General features: G+C 51.3%; 1 protein-coding gene and 1 long non-coding RNA gene across 2 annotated transcripts; one reads left to right on the top strand and one right to left on the bottom strand.

The window, feature by feature from the left end:
* Positions 1–6395: 6395 nt before the first annotated feature.
* Positions 6396–7852, bottom strand: LOC308228184. Its single transcript, XR_013958182.1, has 2 exons — positions 7439–7852; positions 6396–6648 (listed from the first exon to the last, which is right to left on the bottom strand). It is a non-coding gene; the product is annotated as an uncharacterized lncRNA (long non-coding RNA).
* Positions 7646–10128, top strand: LOC308228183 (uncharacterized protein; the record flags this gene model as incomplete). Its single annotated transcript, XM_080631353.1, has 2 exons — positions 7646–7972; positions 8943–10128. 2 exons carry the CDS (start codon positions 7646–7648, stop codon positions 9150–9152), a joined length of 537 nt encoding a protein of 178 aa, XP_080487479.1. The 3' UTR covers positions 9153–10128.
* Positions 10129–23181: the final 13053 nt, after the last annotated feature.

Raw genomic sequence — 23181 nt, 5'->3', positions numbered from 1 at the left:
TCTGAGGGGGATGAAGAAAGACTACAGGGCCTTGGGGCGGATGGTGAAAGAGTCTGGGGCTCAAGTGATCTTCTCCTCGCTTCTTCCATCTTCCGGTGATGATGTGGGACTGAATGGGAAAATTCAGTCTGTAAAGGATTTGCTACGAGACTGGTGCTGCAGGCAGGGCTTTGGGTTCTTTGATAACAGCTGGGTTTATAAGGCTCCAGTCCGGATGATGGCACATGGGAAAGGTTTAACTCACAGAGGCAAAAGGATGCTGGGGCATGAATTAACAGGGCTCATTTGGAGAGCTTTAAACTAGATTCGAAGGGGGATGGGGTTGTAACTGGGCTTGCCCCAGTGGGGCAGCACTCTAGGATTGATGAAGACTGGGAGGCCTCCTATAATCCTAGGGTGAAATTGGTGAGCTCAGCTCCCTCCTTGAAATGCCTGTACACCAATGCGCGCAGCATGGGAAATAAGCAGGAGGAGTTGGAGACCTGTGTTAAGTCAGGAGATTATGATCTGGTGGCAATTACAGAGACGTGGTGGGACAGCTCGCATGACTGGAATATACTCATGGAGGGCTATGTCCTTTTCAGGAAAGACAGGCCAGCCAGGCGGGGTGGCGGGGTTGCTCTTTATGTGCGAGAGCAGCTGCAATGTACTGAGTTCTGTCCAGGGACAGGGGACGAGCGAGTCGAGAGTCTGTGGGTGAGAATTAAGGGGCAGGCTGGCAGGGGTGATACTGTTGTGGGTGTCTGTTACAGGCCACCAGATCAGGGTGAGGAAGTTGACGAGGCCTTCTACAGGCAGCTGAGAGCGGCCTCACAGTCACAGGCCGTGGTCGTCGTGAGGGATTTTAATTTCCCTGATGTTTGCTGGAAGGACTACTCAGCAACCCAGCCACAGTCCAGGAGGTTCCTCCAGTGTATGGATGATAACTTCCTTATCCAAATGGTGGATCAGCCAACCAGGAGAGGAGCGCTGCTGGATCTCATCCTCACTAACAAGGAGGGTCTGGTCGAAGCAGTAAAGGTTGAGGGCTGCCTTGGTTGCAGCGACCACGAGATGGTGGAATTCAGGATCTTGTGTGGTAGGACCAGTACAATAGCAAGTAGAATTGCAACCCTGGACTTTAGCAGGGCAAACTTTGGCCTTTTCAAGCAATTGCTAGGGGAAATCCCATGGGCAAGGCTGCTTGAAGGTAAAGGGGCCCAAGATAGTTGGTTGACATTCAAGAATTGCTTATTCCAAGCTCAAGAGCAGAGCATCCCGACACATAGGAAGTCAAGGAAGAGGGCCAAGAGACCTGCGTGGCTAAATAAGGAACTGCTGGGTATGCTCAAGTGGAAGAGGAGGGTTTACAGGTCATGGAAGGAGGGGCTGGCCACTTGGGAGGAATATAAGGCTGCTGCTAGAGGATGTAGGAAGGCAGCTAGGATGGCTAAGGCCTCCTTAGAATTAAATCTGGCAAGAGGGGTCAAGGACAACAGAAAGTTTTATCAGCTATGTATTTGAAAAAGCTCTAACACCAGAGGCAAGGTTGGCCCACTGGTGAACGGGATGGGTGCCCTGGTGACAGAAGATACAGAGATGGCAGAGTTATTGAATGCCTTCTTTGTCTCTGTCTACTCTGCCGGAGGCAGTCCTGAAGAGCCCTGTACTCCTGAGACCTCAGATGAAGTCAGGTCACTGGAGCAGTTTGCCTTAGTCGACGAGGAATGGGTTAGGGACCAGTTGAGCAATCTGGACATCCATAAATCCATGGGTCCAGATGGGATGCACCCGCGGGTGCTGAGGGAACTGGCGGAAGTCATTGCTAGACCACTCTCCATCGTCTTTACCAAGTCTTGGGAAATGGGAGAGGTGCCTGAGGACTGGAGGAAAGCAAATGTCACTCCAGTCTTCAAAAAGGGCAAGAAGGAGGACCCGGGTAACTATAGACCGGTCAGCCTCACCTCCATCCCTGGGAAAGTGATGGAACACCTTATCCTTGATGCCATCTTAAGGCATGTCAAGGATAAGAGGGTTATGAGGGGCAGTCAACATGGCTTTACCAAGGGGAAGTCATGCTTGACCAACCTCATAGCCTTTTATGAGGAAATAACATTGTGGATGGATGATGGCAGAGCGGTGGACGTGGTCTACCTTGACTTCAGCAAAGCATTTGACACAGTCTCCCACAGCATCCTCATAGCTAAATTGAGGAAGCGTGGCCTGGATGATCAGGTAGGGAGGTGGACTGCAAACTGGCTGAAGGACAGAAGCCAGAGAGTTGTAGTCTATGGGGCGGAGTCCAGTTGGAGGCCTGTATCTAGTGGAGTGCCTCAAGGGTCAGTACTGGGACCAGTATTATTTAATATATTCATCAATGATTTAGATGAGGGAATTGAGTGTACTGTCAGCAAGTCTGCTGATGACACTAAGCTGGGAGAAGTGGCTGACACGCCAGAAGGCTGTGCTGCCATCCAGCGGGACCTGGACAGGCTGGAGAGTTGGGCAGGGAGAAACTTGATGAAATATAACAAGGGAAAGTGTAGAGTCCTGCATCTGGGCAGGAACAACCCCAGGTTCCAGTATGGGTTGGGGAACGACCTGTTAGAGAGTAGTGTAGGGGAGAGGGACCTGGGGGTCCTAGTGGATGGCAGGATGACCATGAGCCAACACTGTGCCCTTGCGGCCAAGAAGGCCAATGGCATCCTGGGGTGTATTAGAAGGGGGGTGGTCAGTAGGTCGAGAGAGGTCCTCCTTCCCCTCTACTCTGCCCTGGTGAGACCGCATCTGGAATATTGTGTCCAGTTCTGGGCCCCTCAGTTCAAGAAGGACAGGGACCTGCTGGAGAGAGTCCAGCACAGGGCAACTAAGATGATGAAGGGAGTGGAGCATCTCCCTTATGAGGAAAGGCTGAGGGAGCTGGGTCTCTATAGTTTGGAGAAGAGGAGACTGGGGGGGGACCTTATTAGTGTATATAAATATATAAAGGGGGAGTGTCACGAGGACGGAGCCAGGCTCTTCTCAGTGGCAAACAATGATACGACAAGGGGTAATGGGTATAAACTGGAACACAAGAGGTTCCACTTAAACTTGAGAAGAAACTTCTTCTCAGTGAGGGTGACAGAACACTGGAACAGGCTGCCCAGGGGGGTTGTGGATTCTCCTTCTCTGGAGACATTCAAAACCCGCCTGGACACATTCCTATGTAACCTTATTTAGGTGTTCCTGCTCTGGCAGGGGGATTGGACTGGATGATCTTTTGAGGTCCCTTCCAATCTCTAACCTACTGTGATACTGTGATAACCCCCTGCAGCTTCACACTGCTAATGTAACTGTGAAAGTAGGGAGCATTTATACATACTGGCTTGCTGTAGGTGGAGGTTAGTGGAGGTTATGTCTTAATTTTATGCCCATGTTAAAATACAGATTAAAAACTCTTTTATATAAAAAAGATTATGCTCTTGTGACTTCTTGATCAAAACATCCATTCAGAAGTCAGGATTCATGAAGTGGAGAAGCACTTTTCCCATTGTCTCTGAAGGCTCCACTCCCCATTTCCTGCTCCTTCCTTTCTGAATGCCCTTAGACTAGAGGCTTTCTCATGTTTTTTCCCCATTAGAAAACTAAATGGGAAAAGAAAGAAGAAGCAAAGAGCTGTTACCAAACAGTAGCTTTTGGTTGCTTCCTGCAGAGCTTCAGGCTTCTTGACAATGATGACAACATTAACAGTGCTACCCCTTTGGCCAGGGTAGAGCTAATAACCAGAGTGTGAAGTAGACTTGGATAGCCCAAGTCGGGGTAGACCTGGTAAACAGACTGCAGTTAGACCTAAGTAGTTGGGGTAGCCCAAGTCCAGGTAGACCTGAAGGCTTGAGTATGGGTCCCTATGGGGTCCCTGTGGGGCTCTATGAGGCAATCACCCATTGGTGGCAGCTGTCACAGCTGCCACTTTCCCTGCCAGCATCGAGAGGGTTCGGAGCTGCTGCCCCACAGCGGCCTCTGCCCTGGGAGGGCACTGGAGGCAATGGAGGGGCCTTAAGGGGGACTGGGGAGTAATTGGAGGCCGGGGGGGGGGTAATATGGAGTTAATTGAGAGTAATGGGGGGCAATGGGGGGGGTAATAGGGAGTTAATAGAGGATAATGGGGGGCAATGGAGGGTATTCGGGAGTTAATAGAGGGTAATGGGGGCAATGGTGGGGGAATGTGGGTTAATAGGGGGTAATGGGGGGGTTATAGGGGGTTAATGGGGGAAAATGGGGGGGTAACAGGAGGCATTGGCTTTAGGCTGGTTTAAACAGGTTTAGGCGGGTTCAGGCTGGTTTAGGCCGGTTTAAACAGGTTTAGGCCGGCTTAATCCAGTTTAGGTTGGTTCAAACAGGTTTAGGCTGGTTTAGTCCGTTTTAGGCCGGCTTAATGCAGTTTAGGCCGGTTTAGGCCAGTCCAGGCCGGTTTAATCCGGTTTAGACCGATTTAAACCGGTTTAGGTACACAAGATGGCACCTAACTAATTTGGCCGCCGCCGGGTGCCGTACTCAAGATGGCGCCTCACCAATATGGCCGCCCACAGGTGCCGTACACAAGATGGCGCCTATCCAGTGGCGCCAGCGGCACCCCACCAATATGGCCTCCCCCGGCTCCCACTCTCAACATGGCGGCGCAGAGCCCCGCTCCAGGTGGCGCGGGCCATGAAGTACTCCCACCAAGACTCTTCCCGCCGCCTCCCCTCCCATCTCCTTCACCCGCACCTGCCTCTTCGCCTCCTCCATGGCCACGCTATGGCAGCGGGCAGTGCGAGGCTGGAAGTGCCAGACCTGCGGGGCGGGAGGAGAAAGAGCCCAAGATGGCGCCGCCCTCGTGTCGTGTGTGTTCCCCCCCCCTTCCCACTGCTTTATGCGGTAAAAGTGATGTAATTCCCTCTTTTCTATTGTTTTATGAGGTCAAAGTGATGCAATTCCCTCTTTTCCATTGCTTCGTGAGGTAAACGTGATGGAATTCCCTCTTTCCCAGTACTTTCGAAGGCAAAAGTGTGGGAACACCGGCTTTTGCCCGAAGGGAGCCGAGCGCAGCCGAAACCCTCCGAAGGGGGCGGAGCCGACCAACGAAACCCGAGCGCAGCCCAAGGGACCCGAGAGCAGCCGAAGCCACCCCAAGAGGGCGGAGCCGCCCGAAGGGACCGGAGGGGCTCCGATGGGGTCCGAGAGGAGCCAATGCCTCCCATTACCCCCCAGTACCCCCGGTAATTTCCCCCCATTGCCCTCTGTTAACTCCCTATTATCCCCGGTCCCCCCTAAGGCCCACCTCCATTGCCCTACATGGGATTCTGTGGGGGGATTTGGGGGTCTGGAGTCCCATTATGGGGATTTATGGAGGGGATTAGGGACAATATGGAGCTCTGGAGTCCCTGCATGGGGGTCTATGGGGGGATTACGGGGCATAACGGGGTCTGGAGTCCCTACATGGGGGTCTATGGGTGGGATTAGGGGGCATATTGCGGTCTGGAGTCCCTACATGGGCACCTATGGGGGGGATTAGGGGGCATATGGGTGTCTGGAGTCCCTACATGGGGGTCTGTGGGTGGGATTAGGGGACATATGGCGGTCTGGAGTCCCTACTTGGGCACCTATGGGGGGATTAGGGGGCATATGGGGGTCTGGAGTCCTTACATGGGGTTCTGTGGTGGTCTGGAGACCCTTTATGGGGTCTATGGGGTGTCTGGGGGGGGATTAAGGGGGACATGGGCATCTGGAGTCCCTACATGGGGGTCAGTAGTGGTCTGGAGACCGTTCATGGGGTTCCACAGGGGAATATGGGAGGATATGGGGGACATATGGGGGGATTTGGGGGTCTGGAGTCCCATTATGGGGGTCTGTGGGGGAATATGGGAGGATATGGGGGGATTTGGCGGTCTGGAGCGCCATGAGGGGTGTCAATGGGAAGATATGGGGGGAATTTGGAGGTCTGGGGTCCCATTGGGGGGGGTCTATGGGGGAATATGGGGGCATTTGGGGGTCTAGAGTCTCTCCATGGGGTTCTGTGGGGACCCTTTATGGGGGTATATGGGGGAATATGGGGGGTATGGGGGTCTGGAGTCCATGACAGGGAGTTCTAGGGGGAAATACGGGAGGATATGGGGGGGATATGGGGGACCAGCATGCCTACACGGCGTTCTATGGGGGGATATGGGGGTAGATAGGGTGTCTATGTGCAGATATGGATGTCTGGAGTCCCTAAATGGGATTCTATGAGGTCTATGGGGGGGATATCGGGTGTTTACAGGGGGATATGGGGGGCTTATAGGGGGATTTGGGGGACTGGAGGCCCACAGCGGGGTCTGTGGGGGGGATTAGGGGAGATCCGGGGGTCTCTGGTGACTCGGAGAAAACTCCAGGAACAAACTGGCCAGCAAAGGTTTCCAGTTGACAAGCAGGTATTCTTTATTGCGGCGCCGGCAGACACGGGGGACAGCTCCTCCTAACGTGTGTCTCCAAACGGCTAAACGAGCCGTCCTTATATAGTCACTAAGCATATATATTCATTACGTACAGACATGTGTATTCGTGAGGCTGCTTACATCATTCTTCTAGGAAGTTTCCTCACAGGCGCACAAAAAACGTGGTGCTGCTCTCCGAGGGTCCTTTACTTCTTCCGACCATCTTCAGCGCTTCAGCCTTTGAAGCAGGCGCAGTAGACGTTTAGACCAGCTTCATCGGCTCGGTAACACCACAGACACAGCAATCATCCTGTCCTTCCTACTTATCAGTCAGTTTAACTGCAGCCCATCCCGGACACCTGCTATTCCCAGATACTCCTAATCCTTACGTCCTGTTTTTCCAGCCTCCTTTTCTTACACCCAGTTTGTACTAAGGTTGTAAGGGCCCAAAACTACATCAGCTACAACGGTTTATCTTATACAAGGACTCTCAGGACGTTCTCCAGCTGTACTCTATTCTTTTTCTCTGTGAATCGTTCACCTCAGTGATTTTCCATTGCTGCTCTTACAAAGGCTTCAAACTTTATTTAAAACTGATTTGAGAGGTTTATACATTTCATTTTGTGATTTTGTGCCCCCTTGCCTCACTATGGAGTTTCTGTGGGGTCTTTATGGGTCCCAGCACCCCCAGCATCTATGGGTCCCTACCTGCCTTTACGTGCATAAACCCCCTCCCCCAGTGTGTCCCTATGGAGTTTCTATGGGGTCTCTATGGGTCCCAGCACCCCCAGCATCTCTCTATGGGTCTCGATGTGCCTCTGTGTGCATAACTCCCCCCCTCAGTGTGTCCCTATGGAGTTTCCATGGGGTCTCTACGAGTCCCAGCACCCCCAGCGTCTCTCTATGGGTCCCTATGTGCCTCTGCGTGCATAACCCCCCCCCCCCACAGTGTGTCCTTATGGAGTTTCTATGAGGTCTCTATGGGTCCCAGCACCTCCAGGGTCTCTCTTTCTCCCCAGTGTCTGTACCTCGAAGGCCAGGGTGGTGGTGCCGTGCAGGAGGTGGATACCGGGCCCGGGCAGTAGCGGCGGGAGCTCCCGGAGGAGGGGGACGGCGATGCCGGAGGGAGATGGGGGGGGCCCGGCCGGGTCCCGGGGCGCTGCGAGCCCTGGGAGGAGGGAACGGTACGGGAGCGGAGCCTCCACCCACGCCACGCTCGCCAGCGCCATCTTGGAATGAAAAATGGCGGCGGCGCAGGCGCAGTGCGGCCGTTACCACGGCAACGAGGCCGCCAGAGGGAGGGGCTGGTCTCCGTACGGAGGAACGGCGAGTCCACAACGGCGCCGATGGCACCTCACCAATATGGCCGCCCGCAGGTGCCGTACACAAGATGGCGCCTCGCCAATATGGCCACCCCCAGTTGCCGTACACAAGATGGCGCCTCACCAATATGGCCGCCGCCAAGTGCTGTGCACAAGATGGCGCCCCACCAATATGGCCGCCCCCAGTTGCCGTACACAAGATGGCGCCACGCCAAAATGGCCGCCACCAGGAGCCATGATGTAATTCCCTCTTTTCTATTGTTTTATGAGGTCAAAGTGATGCAATTCCCTCAATGCTCCTGGGACCGTTGTTCCCGAGGAGTTTCTCAGAGCAAGCGAGGGCTCGCTAGAGGCACAGATAATTTCTGATTAAATTTGGCTTGCAGGGTGGATGTCAGGGGCATGTGTTTGGGCTGCGTGTGTGAATGGGTGTAAGCTTAGTGCTTTACTTGTGTGTGGGATGTGGGTTGTAGACTAAAATATTTTTTCTTTTTCAGATTTTTAGACCAAAAAAAAAAGAAAAAAAAAAAAACACAACCCAGCTGGGGGAGTTTTTTTTTCTCCCCCGGCTGGGTTTTTTTTTCCCTGGTCCCGGCTCGTCTGCAAGGCGACGTTCATCGCCTAAGTTTGGGGGCAGGCTGGCTCAGGGACGGGGTTTTCTCAAGCAGGGAATTTTCAATGCTCCTGGGACTGTTGTTCCCGAGGAGTTTCTCAGAGCGAGCGAGGGCTCGCTATAGGCACAGATGATTTGCAATTAGATTTGGCTTGCACTGTAGATGGCAAGGGGATGCTTTTGGGGTGTGTGTGAGCGTGTACAGCTGCATGTCAGCGTGTGTGAATGTGCGTAAGCTCAGTGCTTTACTTGTGTGGGGATGTGGGTTGTAGACGAAAACATGTTTTCCTTTTCAGATTTTTAGACAAAAAAAAAAAACCAAAACAAAACCCAGCCGGGTTCCTAAGGACCTCTGAAGTCAGGTTGGGGTTCTTGTCATGCATTAATGAAGAAACGTTGAGTGTTGGTGTGGCAGCCTTCATGTGCTTTATTATTTATTTGTGTCAGATGGTGGCACTGTATATTTTGCTGCAGTTAGTGTTGTGTTTTGGGTGGAAATAGTTAGCTTTGCAGACACGTAGAAAAATATCAGCTGAGGTGGGGATGTTTAGAGTTGATGTTGTAATGATCTGGGTTGAAATTTATTTTTATGCACAGGTTAGTTTGTCGAGAGGTGATACTGTGGAGAGAAGTTTCCTCCGTTTTCGGATGGCTGCGAGGAGCCCATGGAATTTTTCCGTAGGAAGACCAATAGCTGTCGGCGTGAAATGGAAGATAGTTTCTGTAGGGATTGATGCATGGACGGGAGGTTGCCAGGAGGGACAGGAACCAGCTGACCCTGGGGAGGTGCTTAGGCGGCAGATATAAGGATTGTAACTGCGCAATAAATCGTTGATGACCCGCATTCCGTGAATGCTCTATGTCTCAGCCCTAGTTCGGAGGGAACTAGTGCTTCCGTCCCTCACCACACGAGTAGCGAGAAACTACAAGTGGTGACCCCAGAGTGATAGCGATGGATGTGAGCCACGTGGTACAGGTACTGGAGGCCCTCGTGCAGCAAGCTGGGTTGCCGAAGGCGATATACTCGGGGCCAGCGGGCCACTGCATCCAATGGATGCGAGGCCGGGGGGCGGTGGAGGCCCCCGTGGACGTATTAGATACCTCCCAATGGAGACGGATCCGCCAAGAGCTTTTGGAAGTGGTCTTGGCTGGGGAAAAGAAAGCAGGAGATCTAGGGGAGACGTGGGGTGCCATCGAGAAAGTTGTCTCCAGGAGAGGAGCTGCTGGAGCGGCTGCAGGACACGGAGGCGCTGCGAGTGGAGGAGCCGCGGGTGCAGACCTTTGTGCGGGAGCTGTGGAGGAAGGTGCCCCGGGAGGCGCGGCCGGAGCCCCCGGGCCGCGCGGCTGAGCGGGCAGCGCTGGAGCTGCAGCGCGACTGCCAGAAACCGCGGCAACGGCAACAGCAACAACGGCAGCAGCAAAAAACCAGGAAGTGGAGTGTTGTGAGCCCTGGCAACACTCCCCCTTGTGCGACAGGGCAGGGGACAGGGGGGTTCCCCACAACGAGCGACAGCAACCCTCAAAACCTACCCTGGGGGAATCCTCCCTACTAACGACATTGTCTTTATCCTTGGCTACCAGGCAGGAGTGTTCAGTTTGGTTTTGATTTTCTAGGAAAAAAAAAAAAAAAAAAAAAAAAGAGGTACCCTTATAGCCTTTTGAACATGGTGTGTGAGTGCCGTGGCGGGCTGTGGACTTGAAACCCCATATACAACTCATTTGATAGTCTCTGTGTGATCCACATGTACTAGAAGGTGGCAAATATATATCCATGTATATCTATGTTTCTATTAGCCCTTGGAGAATTTTTATGGATATTGCTGACCACTTCTTCCAATGTAGGCTGGCCACCTGCATCGGAACGAGTGTGCATTTTGGTCAGTGTGAAAGCCCAAGGCTCATGTGATGTGGGGGAGGCAGAGCCTCTGCGGGGACGCCCGCTGAAGTTGAGCCTGCAGCCTCACACTGCGATGATGCTGCTTGGAGCTGATTTTTGATTGTCTTCACAGGGTCCTTACGCCACGTTCCATATGAGCGACTGTGTAGTGGGAATAATGATTGTCTAGGTTTTGTGTTTCAAATATGGTAATTGAATGGAGTGTGCTTGTGGGATCCCATGCATGTGTGCGTGCGTGTGTGCTGAGGGCAGACAGTGTTCTGTGTATTTTTTGTTGGGTTTGTGTAAAAGTTTTAATGGGTAGCAGATTAACATTTTGGACAAGAAAGGGTTAATGCAAAGTGCTGTTGCTGGCAGGTATTTACTGCTGCTGATAAGCAGGCAGGCAGCTGTAGCTTCACATTTCTTTCCCATCAGAATGCCTTTGAATCACTTTAACCCAACTCCTTCTCAAGAGCTGATAGCGTGGGAGAGGGGGTATGTTTGTGTCCTCCTAGCTACAGGTCCATGGCAGCTGCCTGCAAAGTTTGCAAAGCCTTGCCGTGAGCTGGACAGACAAGTGGAGGAACTCGATGCCTCAGCTACAGGGGCTGGCAGTGAATACCCTGAGCAGAATGAGATAGAGGAGGAGAAAAATAAATGATTGCAGGACATCACTTGAGGGCAACTGAAAAGTAACAACTTGAATATGTGTTCTTGTAACGTAGCTATTATTAGAGGCTGTGATTTTGTGCATAAAACCACCTGTATTTACTAGCCAGTTGCTAATGAGAAACTATATCTTGTATTGTGTGGACTTGTTACTTGTAAAAGATGTTAGAGCATGCAAATTTGCAGCAGCTGCTAGAAAATGCTAAGGCAAAAGCTAGAAAGATTCTAATATGATGGTAGTGTTATAAAGCAGGTAATGGAACAAATTAAGAGGGTGGCAGAACTCCACTGGCAAGAAAGTTCTTTGGTTTCTTGCTGCCATCAGCATCTTCAACATGCTGCTGTAACCTGTAATAGTTACTCTGGTAATGTAAATCTGTGTATGCTTTGCCACAGTAGCAACTTGTTACTGGATGAAGCAGGTGAAACTCTGCATTGACAACGAGGTACAAGAATTGAGGTGGCCTGCTGCCACAGTCAAGGGCAAGACTGGGTTGGCCTCTGTGTTTGCCATCAAGAAGAACCTTTAGCTCCGCTGTTGGCTGCAACCCAGCAGGCGTGGAGCGGTGGGGACACACGCCATGCCAGACCTTGATGTGAGGGGATGGCCTCCCCTGTTATCAGAGAGCCATCCAGGAGAAAAAGGGCAGACCCAGCAGCCTGTGATTGGCATATGTTGAAGAAATATGGAAACATGCTAAGATCTTACACATGGTGTATGAGGATGGACAAGCCTTTCGGCTGGACAATTTGTTAGGTGAATGGGGACTGACAGGTTGGCTGGTTGCTCTAGTAAAAGGTGGACTAATGGTGTTTATTGTCATTTTAATGATTTTGATTTTGTTGCTGTGTATTTTTAATGTATCCAACGAATGATTGAGTGCTACAAAGCGTGTTTGGCTTGTATAAAAAGAAAAAGGGGGAGATGTGGATGACTTTCTGGCAAAGAACGGCCATGTACCCAGATCAGCAAGTGCCTACGTGGAGTCGGACATGAACCAAGGGACAACAAAAGCTGAAGGAATCCCAGCAAGATAAGAAGGAACTGACAAATGCTACTATGCTTGCACTAAGCGGGCTCTTGACTGATGTTGATAGTGTTTGTCATGCCACCTTACAAATAGGGCAGCAATCGACTTTTTATTGTTGGCACAGGGGCATGGTTGTGCTGAATTTGAGGGGATGTGCTGCATGAATTTGTCAGGTCATTTGGAATCAATTTATAACAGTATACAACAATTGAAAGAGGGGGTTAAACGGCTAACGAAAGATGATGGATAGAGTAGCTATATTATGTGTGTTAGTTTTATTTGTATTAGTAGCAAGTTATATGTTGTGGTGTATGATGTCTATAGTTAAGAAAAATGTAACATCTGTCTGGTTTGCTCAAAGACAAAAAGAGAGAATTGTGGAGTGGCTAAGGGACAGTGGACATTTCGTGACCAACCCAGATGTCAGCCTTAGGAGATGGTGGTTATGAAGAATACAGCTGAACAATCGACATGTGAGCAATCCCAGCTGTTTGGTCTTAGCCAAACTCTGAGTTAAGTTGCAAGGTCTGAATTCAAGTTACCCAGGCTGCAAGGCCTAGCCTTAGGTTACTAAAGGACAGTTACGTGCAGTAGAATAAGGAACTTGGCATTTGCTCAAGGCTAACAAGATGTGGGAGCGGGATGGTGAAACTGCAAGTTATGTGAGAAAGGTAGCGAATGGATAATTTTAGCTAGCTTGTTATCTGCTTCAAAATGTGTGGACTGCACTTCTGAGCCAATCAGAATCTATATTGGTTACGTCTAGTCAATAGCAGTTCGATTTCTGGAAGCATATACTGTAGCTACCGTGCTACGACAGTGGTCTGCGGACCCCATTAGCCATTGAGGCTACGATGGAGTGTGCGCAAGTCCTTTTCCAGGCGTTGTCTGAGCAAGCTGCTGAAATTTGCCCAAATCACTGTAACAGTCATTCGCACATCCCCAGACTCCTAACTGAAGGTAACAATAGTGCAGACCGTGTTGCACAAGGTCTGCCAGTCCCTGACTGTTGCGCTCCAGTTTTTATGCGCTATTTACATGTCACGGTTGATACCTGTAGCAGTGTCATCTTGGCTATGGCACAATGCAAGCAAGACACTAAGGCGGCCATTTTGCATTGGTGTGAGGTCATGGTGATTTTGGGAGTCCCTAGCCAGATCAAGACCGACAACGGCCCAGCATATTCAAGTCAACTGGTGGCTTTGTTTTTACGACAGTGGGACATTGAACATAAGACTGGTTGTCCTCATAACAGCACTGGCCAAGCTATCGTCGAACGCGCACACTGGACTCTGAAAGCTTGCCTCGGGTGTCTTGAGGGGGGGGAGTCTGTACCCGGAAGAGCTCCCGCAGTCCGTGTGCGCTGACTTTTACTTTCTGCTCTGACTAGTTTAAATCAATTCTCGCATGGATCGAGTGAACAATCCCCGATGAGCTCACACTTTGCTCCACCTCTAGACAAACGTCCGTATCCACAGGTACGGGTGAAAGATCTGGAAAAGGGCAAGATAGGTCCAAGATAGGTCCATGCTGGGTACCGGCAAATGGTTATTACCGTATTCGTAGTTGTGTCTCTAAGTTTGTATTTGAGCTATATTTCACAGGTGGTGATTGGCGCTCGGCTATATCGGGGAGAGAGTGATGGAAAGAGGTGTGAAATGACATCCCTGGCCCTTATGTGTCCAGATGACTTCACTCACGGATCCAGTCACGATGTGCCTTACGAACTTTGTAGCCGGCTGTTGAATACGACATCTCTCAGGCCGGAAACACCTGCGTCTAGGTCCCTTTAGGCTGACGCTCTGTGTTTATTAGTATTAGGATGTTTGTTTCCTTCTTGTTTGATTATGTAATACGCACTGTGTGTGAATGCTTAGTGGGACAAACCTTTCTTACTTGGTTAATAAGAGTTATAAGTTGTTATCTGGAATAGCTGTTAAAACCCTGAGTTTTCTAGTCTTGAGGTGGGGGAGATGTAGGGATTGGTGCATGGACGGGAGGTTGCCAGGAGGGACAGGAACCAGCTGACCCTGGGGAGGTGCTTAGGCAGCAGATATAAGGAATTCTAACTGCGCAATAAATCGTTGATGATCCGTATTCCGTGAATGCGCCATGTCTCAGCCCTAGTTCGGAGGGAGCTAGTGCTTCCGTCCCTCACCACACGAGTAGTGAGAAACTACAGGTTTCGACATCAGAAAATCGATGCGGGACTATCCATACGCGACAGAGCATGGTAGGTGTATGGGGTGACGATTCATAGGGGACTAAGCATGGCAGGCATACCAGTCGGCGAAAAACAGAAGATGGTTTTGATGCTGGAAAAGGGACGCATGACGATTCACATGTGAGAAAACATGTGAGGCGTACGGTGTCCCATGCGAGTCGTACAGAGTCATCGGATTTATGAAGATGAATTGTCCATTGTGCCAAAGGTCATTTATGTATGTAATTGTATATAACTGAAAGGCAGTACGTGACTAATTTCTAAATTAAATGCAAGGTCAATATTAAAGGGATCAGTTGTAGAATGATTGTGTCAGTCTTAGGGTGCTACTATTAGTATTAGAAAATCAGTGTTCGCATAAGAATTTTGGTGTCGGTATTAGAACGAGGTCTTAGTCTCAGAAGGCCGGTCTCAGTTTCAGAATGGAGAATTTAGTCTTGAAAGCTGAACTTAGTCTTAGAATACCGGTATTAGTCTGAGAACGGGGAATACAGTCTCTGAGCACCGGTCTTATTCTCAGCACGGTGAGCTTAGTCTCTGAACGGTAAAGTGACTTTCATAATGCCGGTCTCAGTCTCCGAAGGGGGAAGTTAGCGTCAGAATTCCCATCTCAGTGTCTGAGCGGAGAACTTAGTGTCAGAAACGCGGTCTTAGTTTCCGAATAGAAAACTTAATCTCTGTAATGCCGGTCTTAGTCTGTGGCTGAAGAACTTGGAGTTTCAATGCAGTGTTCAGGGTTTCAATGCAGCGTTCAGGGTTTCAATGCAGCGTTTAGGTTTCAATGCAGAGTTCAGAGTTTAGGGTTTCAATGCAGAACTCTACGGTTTCAATGGAGAACTTAGGTTTTCTATGGAGAGCCTAGGGTTCCAATGGACAATTCTAGAGTTCCAACAGAGAATTTAGGGTTTCAATGGAGAACTTAGGGTTTCAGTGCATAAATCTAGGGTTTCTGTGATGATCTTAGGGTATCAGTGGAGGACTTAGTCTCTGAGTGGAAAACTCTACGGTTTGCATGGCAGCATTAGGGTTTCAATGAAGGAGTTAGTCTCTGAGTGGAAAACTCTAGGATTTGAGTGGTGCTATTAGTGTTCCAATGGAGAAGTTAGTCTGTGAGTGGAGCCCTCTAGGGTTTGAAAGGTGCTCTTGGTTTTCCAATGGAGAAGTTAGTCTGTGAGTGGAGGCCTGCAGGGTTTGAAAGTTGCTCTTGGTGTTCCAATTTAGAGCTTAGTCTGTGAGTGGAGCCCTCTAGGGTTTGACACGTGCTCTTGGTGTTCCAATTTAGAGCTTAGTTTGTAAGTGGAGCCCTCTAGGGTTTGACACGTGCTATTGGTGTTCCAATTTAGAGCTTAGTCTGTAAGTGGAGCCCTCTAGGGTTTGACACGTGCTATTGGTGTTCCAATTTAGAGCTTAGTCTGTAAGTGGAGCCCTCTAGGGTTTGACACGTGCTATTGGTGTTCCAATTTAGAGCTTAGTCTGTGAGTGGAGCCCTCTAGGGTTTGAGTGGTGCTCTTGGTGTTCCAATGGAGAAGTTAGTCTGTTAGTGTAGCCCTCTAGGGTTTGGAACGTATTATTGGCATTCTAATGGAGGAGTTAGTCTGTGAGTGGAGCCCTGTAGGGTTTGAAAGGTGTTTTTGGTGTTCCCAGGGAGGAGTTAGTTTGTGAGTGGAGCCCTCTAGGGTTTGAAAGGTGCTTTTGGCTTTCCAATGGGGAAGTTGGTCTGTGAGTGTAGCCCTGTAGGGTTTGAAAGGTAATATTTGTGTTCCAATGGACAAGGAAGTCTGTGAGTGGAGCCCTATTGTGTTCTTGTGGTGCAATGAGTGTTTCAAAGGAGGACTTAGTCTGTGAGTGGCGCCCTCTAGTGTTCTATGGTGCTATGAGCGTTTCAAGGGAGGACTTAGTCTCCGAGTGGAGCCCTCTAGCGTTGTATGGTGCTATGAGCATTTCAAGGGAGGACTTAGACCCTGAGTGGAGCCCTCGAGCGTTGCATGGTGCTATGAGCGTTTCAAGAGAGGACTTAGTCTCTGAGTGGAGCCCTCTAACGTACTTGTGGTACAATGAGCGTGTCCATTGAGCAGTTTGTCAGTGAGTGCAACTGTCGAGGGTTAGAATGGTGCTATTCTTGCTTATATGTGAAAGTTATGTAGAATGATGATGTTAGTTTGTTAGGGTTTTAGGTCTAGTGTGGACTTATATATATATATATAGTCAACCCCAAACCCAACAGAAAACACAACCCCAACCACAAACCCTAACCCCCTAACCACAACCCTAACACATAACCCTAACCCTAACCCCCTAACTCTAAACACCTAACCGTAACCCTAACCCCTAACCCCAACCCCAACCCCCAAACTCTAAACCCCTAACCGTAACCCTAACCCTTAACCCCAACCCCCTAACCCCTAACCCCTAACCGCTAAACCCTAACCCTAACACTAACCCTTACCCCCTAACCCTAACCCCCTAACCCTAATCCTAAACCCTAACCCCTAACAATAACCCCTAACCCTAACCCCAAACGCCTAACCCTAAACATAAACCTAACCCCCTAAACCTAAACGCCTAACCCTAACCCCATAACCATAACCCCCTAACCCTAACCCCCTAATCCTAACCCTAAACACTAACCCTAACCATAACCCCAACCCTAACCATAACCCCTAACCCTAACCCCTAACCCATAAGCCATAACCCTAACCCTAACCTAGACTTGAACCTCTGTGGCGCCCACTCTCGGATGACCAGCATCCCAGGGAGTAGAGCACGAATGGTTGGCCTCTGCTCCCACAGCCGAAGAGCCAGGACAAAAAACTTGAGCTGTGCCTCTTCTGCAGAAAGTCAGCTTTGCAACGGTGCCAATTGCGTTGCTGTCGCTCCTCGATTTCACAACTAAAACTCCATTAGAATGGAACCTTTGTGGTGCCCGCTATCGACTGACCAGCATCCCAGTGAGTAGAGCATGAATTGTTGGCCTCTGCTCCCACAGCCGAAGAGCCAGGACAAAAAACTTGAGGTGTGCCTCTTCTGCAGAAAGTCAGCTTTGCAACGGTGCCTTTTGAGTTGCTGTCGCTCCTCGATTTCCCAACTAAAAGTCCATTTGAATCCAAATATCCACACCACCCCTCTCGGCTGCCCAGCATGCATGGAGATTGCGTTTGGAAATCGAGGAGCGACAGCAACGCAAATGGCACCGATGCAAAGCTGACTTTCTGCAGAAGAAGCACAGCTCAAGTTTTTTGTCCTGGCTCTTCGGCTGTGGGAGCAGAGGCCAACCGTTCGTGCTCTACTCCCTGGGATGCTGGGCAGCCGAGAGGGGTGGCGTGGATGTTTGGATTCAAATGGACTTTGAGTTGGGAAATCGAGGAGCGACAGCAACTCAAATGGCACCGTTGCAAAGCTGACTTTCTGCAGAAGAGGCAGAGCTCAAGTTTTTTGCCCTGGCTCTTTGGCTGTGGGAGCAGAGGCCAAACATTCGTGCTCTACTCCCTGGGATGCAGGGCAGCCAAGAGAAGGCACCACAGAAGTTCAATTCTAATGGACTTTTAGTTGGGAAATCAAGGAACAACAGCAACGCAAATGGCACCGTTGCAAAGCTGACTGTCTGCAGAAGAGGCACAGCTCAAGTTTTTTGCCCTGGCTCTTCGGCTGTGGGAGCAGAGGCCAACCGTTCGTGCTCTACACACTGGGATGCTGGTCAGCCGAGAAGGGAGGCGTGGATATTTGGATTCAAATGGACTTTGAATTGGGAAATGGAGGAGCAACAGCAATGTGGATGGCACCGTTGCAAAGCTGACTTTCTGCAGAAGAGGCACAGCTCTAGTTTTTTGCCCTGGCTCTTTGGCTGTGGGAGCAGAGGCCAACAGTTCGTGCTCTACTCCCTGGGATGCTGGTCAGCCGAGAGGGGGCGAAACAGAGGTTCCATTCTAATAGACTTTGAGTTGGGAAATGGAGGAGCGACAGCAACGCAAATGGCACCGTTGCAAAGCTGACTTTCTGCAGAAGAGGGACAGCTCAAGTTTTTTGTCCTGGCTCTTCGGCTGTGGGAGCAGAGGCCAACCATTTGTGCTCTACTCCCTGGGATGCTGGGCAGCCGAGAGCGGGCGCCAGAGAGATTCCATTGTAATGGACTTTTAGTTGGGAAATGGAGGAGCGACAGCAATGCGGATGGCACCGTTGCAAAGCTGACTTTCTGCAGAAGAGGCACAGCTCAAGTTTTTTGCCCTGGCTCTTCGGCTGTGGCAGCAGAGGCCAACCGTTCGTGCTGTACTCCCTGGGATGCTGGGCAGCCGAGAACGGGTGCCAAAGAGGTTCCATTGTAATGGACTTTGAGTTGGGAAATCGAGGAGCGGAAGCAACACAAATGGCGCCGTTGCAAAGCTGACTTTCTGCAGAAGAGGCACAGCTCAAGTTTTTTTTCCCGGCTCCTGGGCTATGTGAGCGGAGGCCAACCGTTCGTGCTCTACTCCCTGGGATGCTGGGCAGCCCAGCACGGGTGCCAAAGAGGTTCCATTAGATTAGACTTCGAGTTGGGAAATGGAGGAGCGACAGCAATGCGGATGGCACCGTTGCAAAGCTGACTTTCTGCAGAAGAGGCAGAGCTCCAGTATTCTGTCCTGGCTCTTCGGCTGTGGGAGCAGAGGCCAACCATTCGTGCTCTACTGCCTGGGATGCTGGGTAACCGAGAGGGGGCGTCTCAGAGGTCCCATTGTAATGGACTTTGAGTTGTGAAATCGAGGAGCGACAGCAACGCAAATTGCACCGTTACAAAGCTGCCTTCCTGCAGAAGAGGCACATCTCAAGCTTTTTGTCCTGGCTCTTTGGCTATTGGAGCAGAGGCCAACCATTCATGCTCTACTCACTGGGATGCTGGTCAGCCGAGAGCAGGCACCACAGAGGTTCCATTCTAATGGAGCTTGAGTTGGGAAATGGAGGAGCGACAGCAATGCGGATGGCACCGTTGCAAAGCTGACTTTCTGGAGAAGAGGCACAGCTCAAGTTTTTTACCCTGGCTCTTCGGCTGTGGGAGCAGAGGCCAACCGTTCGTGCTGTACTCCCTGGGATGCTGGGCAGCCCAGCACGGGTGCCAAAGAGGTTCCAGTGTAATAGACTTCGAGTTGGGAAATGGAGGAGCGACAGCAATGCGGATGGCACCGTTGCAAAGCTGACTTTCTGCAGAAGAGGCAGAGCTCCAGTATTCTGTCCTGGCTCTTCGGCTGTGGGAGCAGAGGCCAACCATTCGTGCTCTACTGCCTGGGATGCTGGGTAACCGAGAGGGGGCGTCTCAGAGGTCCCATTGTAATGGACTTTGAGTTGTGAAATCGAGGAGCGACAGCAACGCAAATTGCACCGTTACAAAGCTGCCTTCCTGCAGAAGAGGCACATCTCAAGCTTTTTGTCCTGGCTCTTTGGCTGTTGGAGCAGAGGCCAACCATTCATGCTCTACTCACTGGGATGCTGGTCAGCCGAGAGCAGGCACCACAGAGGTTCCATTCTAATGGAGCTTGAGTTGGGAAATGGAGGAGCGACAGCAATGCGGATGGCACCGTTGCAAAGCTGACTTTCTGGAGAAGAGGCACAGCTCAAGTTTTTTACCCTGGCTCTTCGGCTGTGGGAGCAGAGGCCAACCGTTCGTGCTCTACTCCCTGGGATGCTGCTCAGCTGAGAGTGGGCGCCAGAGAAGTTCCATTCAACTGGAGTTTGAGATGGGAAATCGAGGAGCGACAGCAACGCAAATGGCACCGTTGCAAAGCTGACTTTCTGCAGAAGAGGTACAGCTCACGTTTTTTGTCCTGGCTCTTTGGCTGTGGGAGCAGAGGCCAACTGTTCGTGCTCTACTCCCTGGGATGCTGGGCAGCCGAGAGCAGGTGCCAAAGAGGTTCCATTGTAATGGACTTTGGTTTGAGAAATCGAGGAGCGACAGCAATGCGGATGGCACCGTTGCAAAGCTGACTTTCTGCAGAAGAGGCACAGCTCAAGTTTTTTGCCCTGGCTCTTCGGCTGTGGGAGCAGAGGCCAACCGTTCGTGGTCTACTCCCTGGGATGCTGGGCAGCTGAGCACGGGTGCCAAAGAGGTTCCATTGTAATGGACTTTGAGTTGGGAAATGGAGGAGCGACAGCAATGCGGATGGCACTGTTGCAAAGCTGACTTTGTGCAGAAGAGGCACAGCTGAAGTTTTTTGCCCTGGCTCTTCAGCTGTGGGAGCAGAGGCCAACTGTTGGTGCTCTACTCCCTGGGATGCTGGGCAGCCGAGCACGGGTGCCAAAGAGGTTCCATTGTAATGGACTTTGAGTTGGGAAATGGAGGAGCGACAGCAATGCGGATGGCTCCTCTGCAAAGCTGACTTTCTGCAGAAGGCTCTTCGGCTGTGGGAGCAGAGGCCATCCGTTCGTGCTCTACTCCCTGGGGTGCTGGGCAGCCGAGCACGGGTGCCAAAGAGGTTCCATTGTAATGGACTTTGAGTTGGGAAATGGAGGAGCGACAGCAATGCGGATGGCACTGTTGCAAAACTGACTTTCTGCAGAAGAGGCACAGCTCAAGTTTTTTGCCCTGGCTTTTCGGCTGTGGGAGCAGAGGCCAACCGTTCGTGCTCTACTCCCTGGGATGCTGGGCAGCCCAGCACGGGTGCCAAAGAGGTTCCATTGTAATGGACTTTGAGTTGGGAAATGGAGGAGCGACAGCAATGCGGATGGCACTGTTGCAAAGCTGACTTTCTGCAGAAGAGGCACAGCTCCAGTTTCTTGCCCTGACTCTTGGGCTGTGGGAGCAGAGGCCAACCGTTCGTGCTCTACTCTCTGGGATGCTGGGCAGCCGAGCACGGGTGCCAAAGAGGTTCCATTGTAATGGACTTTGAGTTGGGAAATGGAGGAGCGACAGCAATGCGGATGGCACCGTTGCAAAGCTGACTTTGTGCAGAAGAGGCACAGCTCAAGTTTTTTGCCCTGGCTCTTTGGCTGTGGGAGCAGAGGCCAACCGTTCGTGCTGTACTCCCTGGGATGCTGGGCAGGCGAGCACGGGTGCAAAAAAAAGGTTCCATTGTAATGGACTTTGAGTTGGGAAATGGAGGAGCGACAGCAATGCGGATGGCACTGTTGCAAAGCTGACTTTCTGCAGAAGAGGCACAGCTCAAGTTTTTTGCCCTGACTCTTCGGCTGTGGGAGCAGAGGCCAACCGTTCGTGCTGTACTCCCTGGGATGCTGGGCAGCCGAGCACGGGTGTCAAAGAGGTTCCATTGTAATGGACTCTGAGTTGGGAAATGGAGGAGCGACAGCAATGCGGATAGCACCGTTGCAAAGCTGACTTTCTGCAGAAGATGCACAGCTCCAGTTTTTTGCCCTGGCTCTTCGGCTGTGGGAGCCGAGGCCAACCATTCGTGCTCTACTCCCTGGGATGCTGGGCAGCCGAGCACGGGTGCCAAAGAGGTTCCATTGTAATGGACTTTGAGTTGGGAAATGGAGGAGCGACAGCAATGCGGATGGCACCGTTGCACAGGTGACTTTCTGCAGAAGAGGCACAGCTCCAGTTTTTTGCCCTGGCTCTTTGGCTGTGGGAGCAGAGGCCAACAGTTCGTGCTGTACTCCCTGGGATGCTGGGCAGCCGAGCACGGGTGCCAAAGAGGTTCCATTGTAATGGACTTTGCGTTGGGAAATGGAGGAGCGACAGCAATGCGGATGGCACCGTTGCAAAGCTGATTTTCTGCAGAAGAGGCACAGCTCAAGTTTTTTGCCCTGGCTCTTTGGCTGTGGGAGCAGAGGCCAACCGTTCGTGCTGTACTCCCTGGGATGCTGGGCAGCCGAGCACGGGTGCCAAAGAGGTTCCATTGTAATGGACTTTGAGTTGGGAAATGGAGGAGCGACAGCAATGCGGATGGCACCGTTGCAAAGCTGACTTTCTGCAGAAGAGGCACAGCTCAAGTTTTTTGCCCTGGCTCTTCGGCTGTGGTAGGAGAGGCCAACTGTTCGTGCTCTACTCCTTGGGATGCTGGGCAGGCGAGCACGGGTGCCAAAGACGTTCCATTGTAATTGACTTTGAGTTGGGAAATGGAGGAGCGACAGCAATGCGGATGGCACCGTTGCAAAGCTGACTTTGTGCAGAAGAGGCACAGCTCCAGTTTCTTGCTCTGGCTCTTCGGCTGTGGGAGCAGAGACCAACCATTCGTGATCTACTTCATGGGATGCTGGGCAGGCGAGCACAGGTGCCTAAGATGTTCCATTTTAATGGACTTTGAGTTGGGAAATGGAGGAGCGACAGCAATGCGCATGGCACCGTTGCAAAGCTGACTTTGTGCAGAAGAGGCACAGCTCTAGTTTTTTGCCCTGGCTCTTCAGCTGTGGGAGCAGAGGCCAACCGTTCGTGCTCTACTCCCTGGGATGCTGGGCAGCCGAGCACGGGTGCTAAAGAGGTTCCATTGTAATGGACTTTGAGTTGGGAAATGGAGGAGCGACAGCAATGCGGATGGCACCGTTGCAAAGCTGATTTTCTGCAGAAGAGGCACAGCTCAAGATTTTTGCCCTGGCTCTTCGGCTGTGGGAGCAGAGGCCAACCGTTCGTGCTGTACTCCCTGGGATGCTGGGCAGCCGAGCACGGGTGCCAAAGAGGTTCCATTGGAATGGAGTTTGAGTTGGGAAATGGAGGAGCGACAGCAATGCGGATGGCACCGTTGCAAAGCTGATTTTCTGCAGAAGAGGCACAGCTCAAGTTTTTTGCCCTGGCTCTTCGGCTGTGGGAGCAGAGGCCAACCGTTCGTGCTCTACTCCCTGGGATGGTGGGCAGGCGAGCACGGGTGCCAAAGAGGTTCCATTGTAATGGACTTTGAATTGGGAAATGGAGGAGCGACAGCAATGCGGATGGCACCTCTGCAAAGCTTACTTTCTGCAGAAGAGGCACAGCTCAAGTTTTTTGCCCTGGCTCTTCGGCTGTGGGAACAGAGGCCAACCGTTGGTGCTCTACTCCCTGGGATGCTGGGCAGCCGAGCACGGGTGTCAAAGAGGTTCCATTGTAATGGACTTTGAGTTGGGAAATGGAGGAGCGACAGC

Source organism: Psittacula echo (assembly GCF_963264785.1).
Source record: "Psittacula echo genome assembly, chromosome: 17".
In the NCBI taxonomy this organism is placed as follows: Eukaryota; Metazoa; Chordata; class Aves; order Psittaciformes; family Psittacidae; genus Psittacula; species Psittacula echo.
The sequence above is the reverse complement of the archived record's forward strand: the minus strand, read 5'-3'. Positions and strand labels throughout refer to the sequence as shown.